General features: G+C 41.9%; 1 protein-coding gene across 1 annotated transcript in view; it reads right to left on the bottom strand.

Annotated features, from left to right (window-relative positions):
* The window catches only part of si:ch211-117c9.5 (sodium- and chloride-dependent creatine transporter 1), a 77,071-nt gene that overhangs the window by 38,303 nt on the left and 22,520 nt on the right, over positions 1–16,248 (bottom strand). The window contains exons 3-5 of the mRNA XM_034172574.1: positions 14,537–14,668; positions 14,099–14,435; positions 4,902–5,034 (exon numbers count right to left, since the gene is read on the bottom strand). Coding sequence (XP_034028465.1) covers positions 4,902–5,034; positions 14,099–14,435; positions 14,537–14,668 — 602 coding nt within the window. The remainder of the gene's footprint in view (positions 1–4,901; positions 5,035–14,098; positions 14,436–14,536; positions 14,669–16,248) is intronic.

The raw sequence follows: 16,248 nt of genomic DNA, 5'->3' as shown, positions 1-16,248 counted from the left end.
AAGCAGTGTCAGAGCTGGAGTTCCTGGGATTCGTCAAGTCCACCAAGCAAAAGGCAGATCATGTAGCACGATTCACTTGGGAAGGGTGTTAAGATTTTGCACACGAGTGGAAAAAGCCTAGTGATCACAGACGCAGCATGCTGCATGAACGAAAGGCGAACTTAATAAGGCTGGCATTTGAGAATGACCTAACCAGGAAATTCAACAGAGAGTGGCGAGATGTCCTTCTCAGAAGATTCAACGCGGCATCCAACCTAAGGCTTCAACTCTTCTGAGGTAGGCTAGCATCCAGTTTCCACACAGAATTTTATGTTAAGATATGGACTGGGTAAGATAGAAGTTATGTATTGTTGTAAATACAGTGGTCCCTCCCTATAGCGCGGTTCACCTTTTGTGGCCTCGCAGTTTCACAGATTTTTTTAGTACAATTTTGCATGCTTTTTTTTTTTTTTTTTACAGCACATTGTGTTCTTAGTGTCTGTTTATAAGAATTTTCTCGCCCAGAAGAAAAAAGAGCGCCAACAACTACCCATAACTGTGTTCTTCACTCGGAAAAAGACACCTGCAGCGAGGCCTTCAGCGGAGCGGCGCCACGACGAAGAGGCGCGATCAAAGGACCTATGAAATACTGGTCAGTCACTATTAATAATTTCTTATGTGTCCAACCTCGTAGGTTGATCGTTAAAATTAAATTTGTTAGTTCTAAAAGCCATCATAATTATTTATAGGAAAACGTTCTATTTTTATTTCTCAAACAAATGTTTGGGCCTGAAAACAGGTTGGTCTTATTTTTCTACTAAGGTTTGAACTTTGAGAGTGTTTACACATGAGAGAAAAGTGAGAAAATGTTAATGCCTGTTTGAGAAAAGTGTATAAAGTGTGTAGTGAGGGGTTTTACAGCCTTAAAACGTCTATAATAATTGTAAGAAATAACGCTGTCTGCTTCGCGGATTTCGCCTATTGCGGGCTATTTTTAGAACGTAACTCCCGCGATAAACGAGGGACCACTGTATATCTACATGAAAGGTTTATCTTTGACCCATTGTGTGACTGTCATGCCCAATTACGCTGTGTTTGCGCTTGTGATGGAGGGCTGTATGTGGGGTTAATCTACTGTCTCGTGTCGTTTCTCAGATCAGTTGTTGGTTTGGTTTTGTGGTATGCAGGAGATCACTTGATCGAGGGTCTATACGTTCAAATAATAATTAAAAAAATACTGTCATCACTCTTTACTCTTACTCAGTCTCTTACAATGGTGTAGCCTAAATACACAAGCTTTCTAGGAGCGCACCCAATTCATTACGCACGCTCAGAGACATGTCACCTCCGGTGCGCACTGCACCTACTTGAGATGATGACTCAAGAAGGTGCAGCACAGAAAAGAGCTTTGGGAATGAGTTTTATTTGCTCATCTGGGCTCATCAGATTTGACAGAACAAGCCATGCAAAAGCTTCACCTCAGGGAGCTGTGGTGCATGACTGCAACTCCCGTAAATGTTCCACTTGTGGGCTTAGACCCTATGTGCAGATGTTGACTCACTTGTGTCTTAAAGGGAATTTTCAATTCAATTTATCTCATTTATATAGTGCCAAATCACAACAAAGTTGCCTCAAGGTGCTTCACACTAGTAAGGGCTAACTTTATCAACCCAAGAGCAAGCACACAGGCGACAGTGGTAAGGAAAGACTCTCTCTCGTGATTTGAGGAAGAAACCTCAAGCAGACCAGACATAAAGGGGTGACCCTCTGCTTGGCAGACAACTCTGCCCAAAAGACACCCATGACTAATTCCATGAAAAAGTACAACCCCTTTGTGCCCTGCGCCTTGCGTTACACTCACACCATGCATTGTGTAAAGATCAATATGGACTTTGACATGCCAAAATGCCAACTTTTCAACTGCATATGAGTCCCCTATGAGTTCAAATGAGAACTGTATGTCCCTGTTCATGAGAACATCATAATGCTCCACATTGTCCAGTTTTTGCTTGTTGCAGAAATCAACTCCAGCTGTCATGGGTCAGGTGTGGGAGCATGCGCTGGTGCTGTGTATCGCTACATCCACCATAATACATAACTGCCTTGGGTCCTGGATGGAAACCACCCAGGCAGACAAATGGTCCATTCCCACCTCTCAGAAGTAACAATCTATCTGCCACAACCATGGGATATATCACGTCTTTGGGTCCACAACCTTTGGGATCAAGAAATACCTGGTGAGAGCTCATGGAGCCATGAGGTCACTGGACAGAGGTCTCTGGTGATGCTAATATCTTTGCAGAAGTACAAAGGTGCCAGTCTTTAGGGTTTTGGTGCTTCTTATCTTGCTGAGTGGTTGTAACACTTATATGCTAACCAGTAGCATAAAGCAGTGAGTAGATTAGGATCCTTGGGTAACACTGGAATGACTTTGTGTTAAATGAATGGCTACTTAGACAGGCTAAGATGAGGAGTATCACTTCCATTGCAAGGGAACGTCAGCTATGACAACACTCACAACTGAATGAAATTTGATTAAATCTCCATCTGAAATGTAATGTACCGGTAATTAAGATGTTGCACCATGCTTCACTTTCAATGATTTTTAATTCAGAGGAAAACAATCCCACAGCAAGGAATAGTGGCAAAAATGTTGTTTTATTATCCCTTTGATTAAATAATTCCTTGCTTTGCAAATACTCAACCTTTAAGTAGTCACCTAATAGGATTGTCCTTTCATAGCCTACTTTGAAGAAAAGCTAGTTTGCCTCCAAATGAAGTTGGAGACTGAAAATATCTTGCAACAGCAGGAATTTTATGGCTAAGAAGGTATTCTTTGTTAGGTTATGCTGGGATAGTTTTCCCATGTTACCTTCGAGAACCACTGACTTGCATTTGCCTTAATCTAGATTCTAGATAACTTTGGACATAAAAGCCCCCTTCCAATTCTCAAATTTTACAGGGGGGAAGTTACTAATCGGCTTAGAGCTGGCGGACCGGCCCAATCGGCTTTATTATTTTTCTCCTTACTGTATGAGCTTTGCTCTGGAGTCACAAGTATGCAAACAAGCATCTTTCCACATTTTACAAAACAAGTACTCTTGTATTACACCAATTTATTAGAGCACACAATAATTTGGTGTATGCACCCTTTTCTTTGGTACCAGTGAATGGAAGATACCCCAAACACAGTACCACAATCAAGAACTGAGATTATAGTTGAACTGTTTTGCTGCACAAACATAAACAGAAAAAAATGAAAGAGCAACAACACATATTAACTGTGTTTGTATCAGACTAAGCACACATCCTCTCAAAGTAACAAAGCTCATTTTGGACTCCAAGTGAGGACAAAACATGCTGCAAACAGGGCTAAACCTTTGTGTGAAGCATGCAAATATTAGTGTGCATTCTGTGAACTCTTACTGTAACAAGTCTTGTCTGACATACAGTGATGTGAAAATGTTTATGTACCCTTGAGTGTAAAATGATGCCCTTTAAACGCACAGTGAAAAGTAATCTCTACATCATGAATTAAAACAAATAAAAATATAGAAGCCAAACTGATGGTGTGAATAAATAAGTACACCCTTCAGTATAACACATGTAAACCATCACTTTTACATTCAGTCTTCTTCAGAAAAGTCAGGGGATGGATACATGAACATTTCCAAGACATTGAAACCTGTGTGGAACAGACAGTTGTCAAGAACTAAAGGACTGTGCAAGAAGGAGATGAGTGAGGAAAGCCACCAAGACACCCAGACAACTCTGAGGTTGTTATGCGGTTCTGTGACTGTGACTGGAGAAATTGTGCACAGTGCAAGTTTTGCATTTTACTTCACCACTCATAGCGTCATAGTGGAGTCGAGCACAGATTATCCAATTGCAGGCAGAGAAGCTGATAACATCTTCAGAGTTGCCATGGGTGTTTGGTGGCTTCCCTCAATAGTCACCTTCTTGCACATTCACTCAACTATTGGGAACTGCCGCCTCTGGACAGATTTACCATACAGTACCATACTTACTGTTTGTAATTCTTAATAACTGAAGTAAATAAAGTCCAAGTGATTTGTAATTTTGTGACCCATCCGCACGTCTTTCATTAAAAAAATCTCCTTTAACAGTGGAATATCCGGATAAAATGCTGAAACCGACTTCTTCTGAAACTTCTCTGTTCTCTCACGACGTCCTGGATCAATAGAGCCTGAAATGTGGAGGTTTTCAGCTTGAAACAGGCTGACGACGGCGCCTGAGAGCGCTGAGCGACGTCTCGCTCCGTGGGAAGTCCTTAAAGCGACAGTATCACCTCAAAATCTCTCATCAGCCGTTAAAATTTTCACCGAAAACCAGCTTAATTTTTCGAACCGTGTCCACTTCGATGTGTCTTACAGGTTTAGAAAACATTTTGATCAAACAAAGTGCCAGTCTCTCAGCAACTTCTCAGACAAAGGAATTCCGACGAGGGGCTGGACGACTCCTCCCACGAGGAGTGCTCACAGGTGAATGACGTCACCGACAGGCGTGGAAAAACTCATGCATGCGCACGAGGGTTCAAGCATGTCTGACATAAAAACATATGAATGAAATCCATATAGTTTTTGAAAAAAATAAAAAGGACCTATACTTTATTGACAGCCCTCGTATGCACACCATCATTTTGGCTTTTAAATTTTTATTTGTGTTCATTCGTGATGTAGAGATTACTTTTCACTGTGAGTTTAAAAGGCATAATTTCAAAAATTTTTAATATGAAAAGCCATATTTTTTTGTTCTGTTTGTTGATGTCATAAAAAATTCTAACCCGTAACAGCTCAAGGGCACACAAACTGTTTCATATCACTATACACTACAAGCATAAAAAAAACAGACATTGGCATGCAACAGCTATAAGTTGTGGAGACAGAAAATAGATTAACTACCTTGCCAGTTGATTTAACGCCTTTCCACATGCAGAAGTAAACAATGACCCACGTGGCTATAAGACACAGCACCATCTCATAGCTGATGTCACCAGGCTCGTGGAGCCCACCAGACAGACGGAGCACTTTACGTCTAGAAAGAAGAACACAGCAGTGTAGCCATAAGCAAACAAAATGTACCTGCAGCCTAAACTAAGGTAGAAGGTCATTCATTAGCATGCACAGATGTTAAAGTCCAACAAGCTCCATCTTGGCAATGGAAATGCTACAGTGTGTAGGATTTATGGGAATTTATAAGCAGAAATGGTATAGCCTTTATAACCAGCTCCTCATTGGTGTATAATTAACTCCAACAGTGAATCAGTGTGTTGTCATAAGCTCGGAATGAGCCCTTCATACCTGCATGTGAACTTGCCCCTTCACGGAGACTGCCATGTTGCACTACCATGTAGGTACAGTAGCTCAAAAGTGATATACTTAGCCTGCGTTTTGCATTTGTGGCCAGAAGACTGGAAAAAAAGAAGAGGAGTCAGTGGTTGCTCCCCTGTACACCGTCTACTAGCTGCTACTGCAGCTAACAAGTTTGAGAACTCTTGTATTTCTGAAATGGAGGATCATACATATTGCTTATCACCAGAAAAAGGCAAGGGAGCATAACACATCGCAAAAAACATGAAGAGAAACAAAATCATGACCAGTGGCAGCATAATGCAATCTGGTATCTCACCACTCGATGACACTAAATCCTACACACTGTAGCTTTAAAAAATGTAAAGATACCCCTTTTTGCACAGCCACAAATGTGATGGTTTCTATTCCAGTTCAGATCAACCCTTGTTCCCAAATTTAGTAAAGATCAATTCATCTCACAATGAGTCATTAAATTAGATGAGTCATTTAGATGTTCTAAGTCTGCCCCATTATCTGACTACTCCAACTCTTCCAGACCAGACCCAACAAGCAAAGGTACTAATATTGGTAATATTAGCACAATTCCCATGGATAAAGCTACTGTAATCCAGTCAAAATAAAATACTTCAAATCTATATTTTAGTAAATGTATTAAATAAAAATATACTAAAATGTACTAAATTAAATAAGTAGACATCCAAATAACAGTAGCTAAGGATTTTAATTGGTTTTAGTGATACTATTTATGAAATATGTGTTGATAAATAAAATGTACTATACTATAATCACAGCCAATAAATTTGGCTATAATCTGTTGAATCATTAGTTTTTCATTAGAGCAGTAATTGGTAAAATACTGAGAAACATGTTTCAAGGTACTTCAAAATCTATATTATAATAGCCAAGTGGTGTGTGTGTGTGTGTGTGTGTGTGTGTGTGTGTGTGTGTGTGTGTGTGTGTGTGTGAGTAGGGGGAAGGCTTCGATCATGCAAAAACCGGGGAGAGCTGACATTTGCCATTTGGCATGCTTATGTATTTTGGGTCAAGGATGAACGCTGTGAAAGTGCAAAGTTGATAGGACAAATATTTTTGGAGAAATTACCAGTTTTAGCTAACTAACAAACAATGGGTGCTGTGTTGCAATGTGCCATGGGAGTTCAGGGTTTTGAGGTTGAAAATGTTGTTATTGTGGTTTATCTTCATTTAACAGTGTTGTTAGTGCTATTGTGTTTTTGTTGCTCTTACCATGAATGACTTAAGTTTCATGTTGGTATCATGAGTGAAGTGTGTAGTGGTTTTAATGTCTTCAGCCACTGTCTTTGTTTGTCAAATTCAAAGCGTGTGTGTGCGCGCGAGAGCGAGATTTTGATTAGGGACAAACAGAGCACAGCTGACATTGTATTTTGGGTCAAGAATGAACAGCAAAAAAGAAAGAGACCCGCACAGCCAGTCAGCTCCCAAGCAAACCTTTAATGCAGCACCAAAAGAAAGTGTGATGTTTCGGGCCTCACCCTTCCTCAGACATAATTATCATGTCAGGATGCACCTGTATATAAACGCACAATGATTAGAGTGATTAGAGTTCAAGAATGAACAGCGCCAAAATGGAACACTGATCAGACTAATAGTTTTGGAGAAGCTATGAAAATTGGCTAACCTTTCCAGCACAGGGCAGTAAATCAACTTTATATTAAAAGTGTGAGTGTAAGTGCATATAAGTGTAATGGATGACCCAAGAAAGTGAAAACACTTATTTCCATTGTGATCGATTTAAAAATCAAATGACAAAACAGAAGTAATAATAATAATAATAATAATAGTGTTTATATGATAACAACAAGCTAAATTTATAAATACATTAAGACAGTAAATTAACATACAAAATTACATAATTAACAGGAAATAAAAAGGTTGAGTTCCTCTTCTAAAAAGTGTTGAGGTCTAAGGTTCCAAAAACATTCTGGATTCACGCGCCATTCCTACTCATTGGTTAATTTATTACCACCCTTGAAAAAGGTCAGCTACCTATTTTATAAACAGTACCCAATCTAGAGGCTGTGGATCTTCACACACTAATTAAATATTTAATTCAGCTGCAGTTCATAATTGGTAAATGTTGCCATTGTATTGCAACACTGTGTCCTTATTTTAGTACATTTACAGTCTTTATATAATATGTATAATATGGGAGAAGACAAAAATTAAAAGGGTGGAAATGAGAGTAGTGACTCTAAATGTTGGTAGTATGACTGGTAAATGGAGAGAGCTGCCTGATATGATGGAGAGGAGAAAGGTAGACATACGAGACACACTCGTATTGTGTGTGCAGTAGACGAAGTGGAAGGGAAGTAAGAGTTGGAGCATCGGTGGTGGGTTCAAGTTGTTGTATCATGGTGAAGATAGGAAGAGAAATGGTGTTGGGGTAATTTTAAAGGAGTATGTCAAGTGTGTCCTGGAGGTTAAGCGAGTGTCTGACAAGGTGATGATTGTGAAGTTGGTAACTGAAGGGATGATGATGAATATTATCAATGCATATGCCCCACAGGTAGGCTGTGATATGAAGGAGAAATAAGAATTATGGAGTGAGTTAGATGAGGTGGTGGACAGTGTGCCCAAGCATGAAAGAGTGGTGATAGGAGCAGACTTCAATGGGCATGGAGGCAAAGGGAACAGAGGTGATGAGGAAGTAATGGGTAGATATGGTACCAAGGATAGGAATGTGGAAGGGCAGACAGTAGTTGATTTTGCAAAAAGGATGGAAATGGCTGTGGTGAACACCTGTTTTAGGAAAGGGGAAGAGCACAGGATGACGTACAGTAGTGTTCAGAATAATAGTAGTGTTATGTGACTAAAAAGATTAATCCAGGTTTTGAGTATATTTCTTATTGTTACATGGGAAACAAGGTACCAGTAGATTCAGTAGATTCTCACAAATCCAACAAGACCAAGCATTCATGATATGCACACTCTTAAGGCTATGAAATTGGGCTATTAGTAAAAAAAAAGGTAGAAAAGGGGGTGTTCTGACAATACTTCTGGAGAAGTATAGAGAAGGCCACAAAGAGTTACATTGTGTGTTTGGGGGCTTAGAAAAAGCTTATGACAGGGTGCCACGAGAAGAGTTGTGGTATTGTATGAGGAAGTCTGGAGTGGCAGAGAAGTATGTTAGGGTAGTACAGGACATGTACAAGAATAGTGTGACAACGGTGAGATGCACAGCAGGAATGACAGACTCAGTCAAGGTGGAGGTGGGATTACACCAAGGATCAGCTCTGAGTCCTTTCTTGTTCACAGTGGTGTTGGACAGGTTGACTGATGAGATCAAACAGGATTCTCCATGGACTATGATGTTTGCAGATGACATTGTGATCTGTAGTGAGAGTAGACAGCAAGTTGAGTCAAGCCTGGACAGGAGGAGACACAGGGGAATGAAAGTCAGTAGGAGCAAGACTGTGTACCAGAGGTGGGATGAAGTCATCATCAAGTCACTCTCAAGTCATGAATCAGCAAGTCCCAAGTCAAGTCTCAAGTCATAATGACCACCGATTGTTTGAAAGCTGACTTGAGACTTGACTTGGGACTTGCAGATTCATGACTTGAGAATGACTTGACAATGACTGTGTCCCACCTCTGCTGCGTACAGTTGTATGCAAAAGCTTGGGCACCCCTGGTGATTTCCATGATTTTCCTTGGTTATTTGGATCAGCAATTTCAGTTAAATATATCATATAGCAGACAAACACAGTGACATCTGAGAAGTGAAATGAAGTTTATAGGATTTAGAGAAAGTGTGCAATAATTCTTTAAACAAAATTAGGCAGGTGCATAAATTTGGGCACCCCAACAGAAAAAATACATCAATATTTAGTAGATTTTCCTTTTGCAGAAATAACAGCCTCTAAACGCTTCCTATATCTTCCAATGAGAGTGTGGATTCTGGTTGAAGGTATTTTGGACATTCTTCTTTGCAAAACATCTTAGGTTTGTTGGTTTCCGAGCATGGACAGCCCGCTTAAAATCACACCACAGATTTTCAATAATATTCAGGTCTGGGGACTGAGATGGCCATTCCAGAACATTGTACTTGTTCCTCTGCATGAATCCCTTAGTAGATTTTGACCAATGTTTAGGGTCGTTGTCTTGCTGAAACATCCAGCCCCAGCACAACTTCAACTTTGTCACGGATTCATGAACATTGTTCTCAAGAATCTGCGGATATTGACTGGAATCCATGTGACCCTCAACTTTAACAAGATTCCCAGTACCTGCACTGGCCACACAGCCACACAGCATGATGGAAGCAAGTGTTTTTCTTGGAATGCTGTGTTCTTTTTCAGCCATGCATACCACCCCTTGTTATGTCCAGATACCTTAAATTTAGTTTCATCATCAGTCCACAGCACCTTATTCCAAGCTGGCTTGACCAAATGTGCTTTAGCATACTTCAAGTGACTCTGTTTGTGGTGTGTACGCAGAAAAGGCTTCCTCTGCATTACAGCATCATACAGCATCTCTTTGTGCAAAGTGCACTGTATAGTTGAACGATGCACAGAGACACTATCTGCAGCAAGATCATGTTGTAGGTCTTTGGAGCAGGTCTGTGGGTTGACTATGACTGTTCTCACTATCCTTCCCTTCAGCTTATCTGAGATTTTTCTTGGCCTGCCACATTGGCCTTAACTAGTACTGTGCCTGTGGTCTTCCATTTCCTCACTATGTTCCTCACAGTGGAAACTGACAGATGAAATCTCTGAGATAGCTTTTTGTATCCTTTCCCTAAACCATGATATTGAACAATCTTTGTTTTCAGGTCATTTGAGAGTTGTTTAGAGGCTCACATGTTGCCACTCAGACACTTAGAAGATATGCAAAGAGGTGAAACATTTGCAAATGTCTGCCTTAAATACCCTTTCTCATGATTGGATTCACCTTTGTAAGGAGGTAAAGGGTCAATGAGCTTACCAAACCAATTTTGTGTTCCAATAATTAGTGTATTCAAATCAATAAAACGACAAGGATGTCCAAATTTATGCACCTGCCCAATTTTGTTTAAATAATTATTGCACACTTTTTCTAAATACTAGAAACTTCATTTCACTTCTCAAATAATCAGTGTGTTCATCTGCTATATGATATATTTAACTGAAATTTCTGATCCAGTCAGTGAATGATTTATAAATGAAAATCATGAAAATTATCAGGGGTGCCCAAACTTTTGCATACAACTGTATATGTGTGTGAACGAGAGGGAGCCCAGTGGAATGGTGCAGTTACAAGGAGTAGACGTGGTGAAAGTAGATGAGTTTAAATACTTGGGGTCAACTGTCCAAAGTAATGGAGAGTGTGGTAGAGAGGTGAAGAAGAGAATGCAGGCAGTGTGGAGTGGGGGGAGAAAGGTGGCAGGAGTGATTTGTGATCAAAGTATATCGGCAAGAGTGAAGGGGAAAGTTTACAAGACAGTAGTGAGACCAGCTATAATGTATGGCTTAGAGGCGGTGATATTAACAAAAAGACAGGACGCAGAGCTGGAGGTGGCAGAGCTGAAGATGTTGAGATTGTCTTTAAAACTTGTGGAGACCGATCCTTCAAAGCCACTGAGCCCCACCTTTGGAACGCACTTCCTTTAGACCTGCACTCTCTGGCCTCAGTGGATGCATTCGATAAGCACCTTAAAACTTCTTTGTTTCAGCAAGCATTCTAGTCCAAACTGACCCCGCGCTGTGTTGCTGCATTTTATATTATGTACTTGACTGTATGATCTTTTATATGTGTTCACCACTGTGAAGCACTTTGTGACTACTGTCTGTGAAAAGCGCTATACAAATAAAGTTTACTTACTTACATATCACAGGGACAGCACAGGTGGGACCGTTTGGAGACAAAGTCAGAGAGGTGAGAATGAGATGGTTTGGACATGTGCAGAGGAGGGACCTTGAGTATATAGGGAGAAGGATGCTGAGGATGCAGCCACCAGTCGGGAGGCGAAGAGGGAGGCCAAAGAGGAGGATTATGGATGTATTGAGGGAGGACATGCAGGTCGTTGGTGTGAGAGAGGAAGATACGGAGGACAGGGTGAGATGGAAATGACTGATCTGCTGTGGCGACCCCTAACGGGAGCAGCGGAAAGAAAAAGAATATAATGTGTCTGCTGTATAACTGACTTGGTGCAAGCTTGGTGTGAGGTGCAACGTTGAGGCATTGACATCACACCTAACGTTAGCATGAGATGAATGCATCCACTGTGAGGTGCGTGAGTTATAATGTGCTTAAAAGTACGTTTGTGGCAGCTGAGTGAGGGGAGCGCCTTAAAGCAGGGTTTCCACAATGGATTTAATTGTTCACCTCTTGAAAACTCACTGGTGTCACATAACACATTACAAAAGTGTGTCACATAGGGCAGTGTTATCAGGATAACATTAGCATGATAACTAGCTGAAGTCACATAACACGATGACATCACATACTGCAATGCTAATGGGCTAACATCAGCATGAGTGACACAACACAGCAACTGCCAATCAGAGTGAACAGGCAGCGTAACGTCATCTGGCTGTTCTCTCGAACAAATTGATTCAACATAGCAGAAAGCGAAATAGCTGTGTTTTTCACTCACTCATCTTCAGCCGCTGATCTGGGATCGGGTCACCCAGGCTTCCCTTTCCCGTGCCACATTGACCACCTCCAACTGGGGAATCCCAAGGCGTTCCCAGGCCAGTGTGGAGATATAATCTCTCCACCTATTCCTGTGCCTTCCTCCCAAATGGATGTGCTTGGAATACCTCCCTAGGGAGACACCCAGGGGGCATCCTTACCAGATGCTCAAACCATCTCAGCTGGCTCCTTTCAACGCGAAGGAGCAGCGGCTCTACTCCGAGCTCCCCACAGATGACCGAGTTTCTCACCTTATCTCTAAAGCCCAGGTTACACATAGACGGTTTTGTCGGCGAGTAGTACATAGACCGAAGTTCGTGGTAGTTCCGGCTGTTTTCGCGGTGGAAAGGGGTGGCGCGCACGTAAAAAAAAAAGAAAGAAAAAAGAAACTCCGCTCCCTGCTGCTGTTTGCTGCGGAGCTGCTCCTCGCTCTTTCCCCCAAAAAACTCTGCCATGATTGTGTTTAGAAGCCAGTCACCATTTGCTTTATTATACAGCTGTGTAGCTAATAAGCAAAATAATCTCCAGGACAATTCTCGCGCGCACGCACGTAAAATAAAAATAGAAAGAAACTCCGCTCCACGCTGCTGTGGTGCTGCTGCTCGCTCCAAAAACTCTGTCATGATTGTAAAATAAAGGACAAAAGAGACATAAGTCCTGCTCACAGGCTGCTACCAGATACAGGACATGTTCACATCTTCAAACTCCAGACATCTCCACGTCACTACATATTCAGTCCCTGATTGGTCATCGCGGCACGACGAGAACTGCGGCACTACAGGAAGCGGCAGGATGAAACGGCGATTAAAAAGTATCAAACGCCGTTGTTTGCATTGTCGCTGTCGTCACGGGAGGTCTCCGGGAGCGCTCCCGGAATTATTCGACATGTTGAATAATTTTTTCGACGATTCCCGGTAAAGCCGGAACTAAGCCACGCCCCCTAGTGCCGGCGTTAACAACGGCGTGTGATCCTTAAGACGGCCTAAAACTCTTCCGGGACGCTTCCGGGAGCTCTTACCGTCTGTGTGTAAACGGGGCTTAAGAGAGACACCAGCCACCCTCCTAAGGAAGCCTATTTTGGCTGGTTGTACCTGCAGTCTAGTCCTTTCGGTCATGACCCAACCTTTATGAGCATAGATAAGAACGAAGAATGACAGGTAGATCGAGAGCTTCACCTTTTAGCTTAGCTCTCTTTTTGTCACAACAGCACAGGAGATCAAATGCAATACCAAATGCTTCGGTGTCCCCTCACTCGTGAACAAGACACAAAGGTACCTGTTTCTCTTGTTTGTTCTCTTGTTTGGGCTACATATATTGATTAGATGGAAATCCTGCACATAATTTAATTGGGTTCATCCATTGAACCCTTTTTTTTTTGCGTGTTCCAGATTTGCTATTATTTCATCGCAGATGGCTAATTACATATTGATTTAGGAGGACTTTCTATTTGATTACAGCCCATCTTCTCAGGGTTCCTCATGTTGTTTTTGGAAAATGCACGTGTTGCTTGATTGCTCGACTAAGCGGCGCTTTAATTCGCTGTGAGAAGGGCACACCCTCGAAAAAGTTCTAATCAGGACTCTTGTCTCTTGTGACATACATGGGATTCTTTACCAAAATAAACAAAGCACATGGTTTGAGTGGAACTGAAGCTGGCCCCCAAGATCAACCTACCACCCCAACCCCCAGAATTTTACACCAAATTTACAGAGATCTCACAAAATGTTTCCTGGCGAGAGAAAAAAACACGGGAAACTGCGGACTTACTGCACATTTTCAGGGAATTTTACATGCCGCCTGAAAAACATAACACTGTAACTAAGTGTGGTTTTAGAGTTTTTTGTCAGACTAACTACCTAACTAACAAGTTAATTTTAAAGTTAAAATGAGTTCATTTTTTTCTCAGCCTTGTGAATATCAAATCCTGGAAAATGCTGCAGCAATTTTGCAAATGACAAAAGATCACCTGCAGATTGGTCACAGTAAGCCAGCATGACTGGAAACTCCCCGTGTGCCTGTCACGTTAACAAGTTCCAAAGTACAACATATTTATGATCTGTACTACTCCATAACATACGTGGAGTACGTGTATAATAAACTGCTCTGTGAGGATATTTTGACAAGGAGTGACCTACTCCCAAAACTCGATGACTGGGGAGCGCATGCCCTCGGCTTCCATGCAGCTGCCATTGAGAGAAAGCTGGGCCAAGGAGAGGTTAAAGGGTGAAGTGGAAGAGAGGAGACTGGTGGACGTGTCAGCAGATAATGGCACAGCTGGCTGGACAGCGCTGCGGTTTGGGCAGGTGCGGCGAAAGTCCTGTGTACAGTTAGCTGTGTTCCACGGATGTCCACAGGTGGCCCAGGGCAGCGGGTTAGCGAAGGAGTGGAAGAGGAAGTAGAGTCCCCACACCAGAATCATGATGTAGTAGGTGTTACAGAAAAACACAATAACCATAGAGGCCAGCCCCAAACCTGGTACAGAGGCAGAAGACAAGTTACGTTTGGACGCTATAAAAATGATCACATCAGAGGGAATTCAATCATATTATTTGGTCTGTGTGTAACGCAATTACCTTTGAAAAGAGGTGCAATGTTCCATGCTGAAACTCCTCCTTGCTTCATGAATTGTCCCAAAGCAACCTCCAGGAAGAAGACCGGGATGCCCCCAATGAAAACAAACAGCAAGTAAGGGATCAGGAAGACCCCTGGGAAAAATACAAAACATGTCATTCCCAGATGGGTCACTCAAATCATCTTATACTCTATACAAAAATCTAATCATCCAGTTGGTGACATAACAAGAAGCTGAGAACCAGTCTGCCACTCAGCTCTGGGTAAAATTTGGCACTGGATGACCTCATGAGCTTGGTACAGAACACCCAGTACTGAGTAGAAGCCTTGAAGCCAATAGTTGTGTCAACATTTTCATGTGCCTCACTTAAATATTGAAGTCTCAATGAGCCAAAATATTATTTTGCACTCACTGATCCCACGACCCAGTTTATATGGAAACCAGGTCAGTGTTGCTATGGTGACCGTTCCCCCCACTGGGACTATCTATGTGACAAGCTTGATTAGTTTTTGCCAAGAGGGTCTTGGAGATACGGTGTATCCAGAAAGTATTCACAGCACTTCACTTTTCCACATTTTATGTTACAGCCTTATTCCAAAATGGAGTAAATTCATTTTTTCCTCAAAATTCTACTCACAACAGCCCATAATGACAACATGACAAAAGTTTTTTTTTTTTTTTTTTTCTTTTTGCAAATTTGCAAAAAAGAAAAAAAAAATCACAGGCACTAAGTATTCAAACCCTTTGCTCAATACTTTGTTGATGCACCTTTGGCAGCAGTTACAGCCTTGAGGCTTCTTGAATATGATGTCACAAGCATGGTGCACCTATCTTTGGGCAGTTTTGCCCATTCCACTTTGCAGCATCTCTCAAGCTCCATCAAGTTGGATGGGGAGCGTCGGTGCACAGCTATTTCCAGATCTCTCCAGAGCTGTTCAATTGGATTCCAGTCGTCCTTCTGGAAGGTTTCCCTCCCTCCACAGAGGAATACTGGAGCTCTGACAGAGTGACCATCGGGTTCTTGGTCACCTCCCTGACTAAGCCCCTTCTCCCACAATTGCTCAGTTTAGATGGGCAGCCAGCTCTAGGAAGAGTCCTGTGGATCCAAACGTCTTCCATTTACAGATGATAGAGCCCACTGTACTCATAGGGACCTCCAAAGCAGCAGAAATGTTTCTGTACTCTTCCCCAGATTTGTTCCTTGATACAATCCTGTGTCTGAGGTCTACAGACAATTCCTTTGACTTCATGCTTGGTTTGTCCTCTGACATGCACTGTCAACTTTGGGACCTTATACGAGGTCTATTAGAAAAGTATCCGACCTTATTATTTTTTTCAAAAACCATATGGATTTGAATCACGTGTGATTACATCAGACATGCTTGAACCCTCGTGGGCATGCGAGAGTTTTTTCACGCCTGTCGGTTACGTCATTCGCCTGTGGGCAGTCTTTGAATGAGGAGTCGTCCACCCGCTCGTCGATTTTTTTCATTGTTTAGGAATGGCTCAGAGACTGTTGCTTTGTTTGATAAAAAATTTTTCAAAACTGTAAGGCACAACTGAGTGGACACCATTCAATAAATTCAGCTGGTTTTCGGTAAAAATTTTAACGGCTGATGAGAGATTTTGGTCTGGTAGTGTCGCTTTAAGGACGGTCCACGGCGCCTGACGGCGATCTGCGCTTCGAGGCGGCAGCGTCTCGCCGTTTCAAGT

Source organism: Thalassophryne amazonica, chromosome 6, assembly GCF_902500255.1.
Source record: "Thalassophryne amazonica chromosome 6, fThaAma1.1, whole genome shotgun sequence".
NCBI lineage: Eukaryota > Metazoa > Chordata > Actinopteri > Batrachoidiformes > Batrachoididae > Thalassophryne > Thalassophryne amazonica.
The sequence above is the reverse complement of the archived record's forward strand: the minus strand, read 5'-3'. Positions and strand labels throughout refer to the sequence as shown.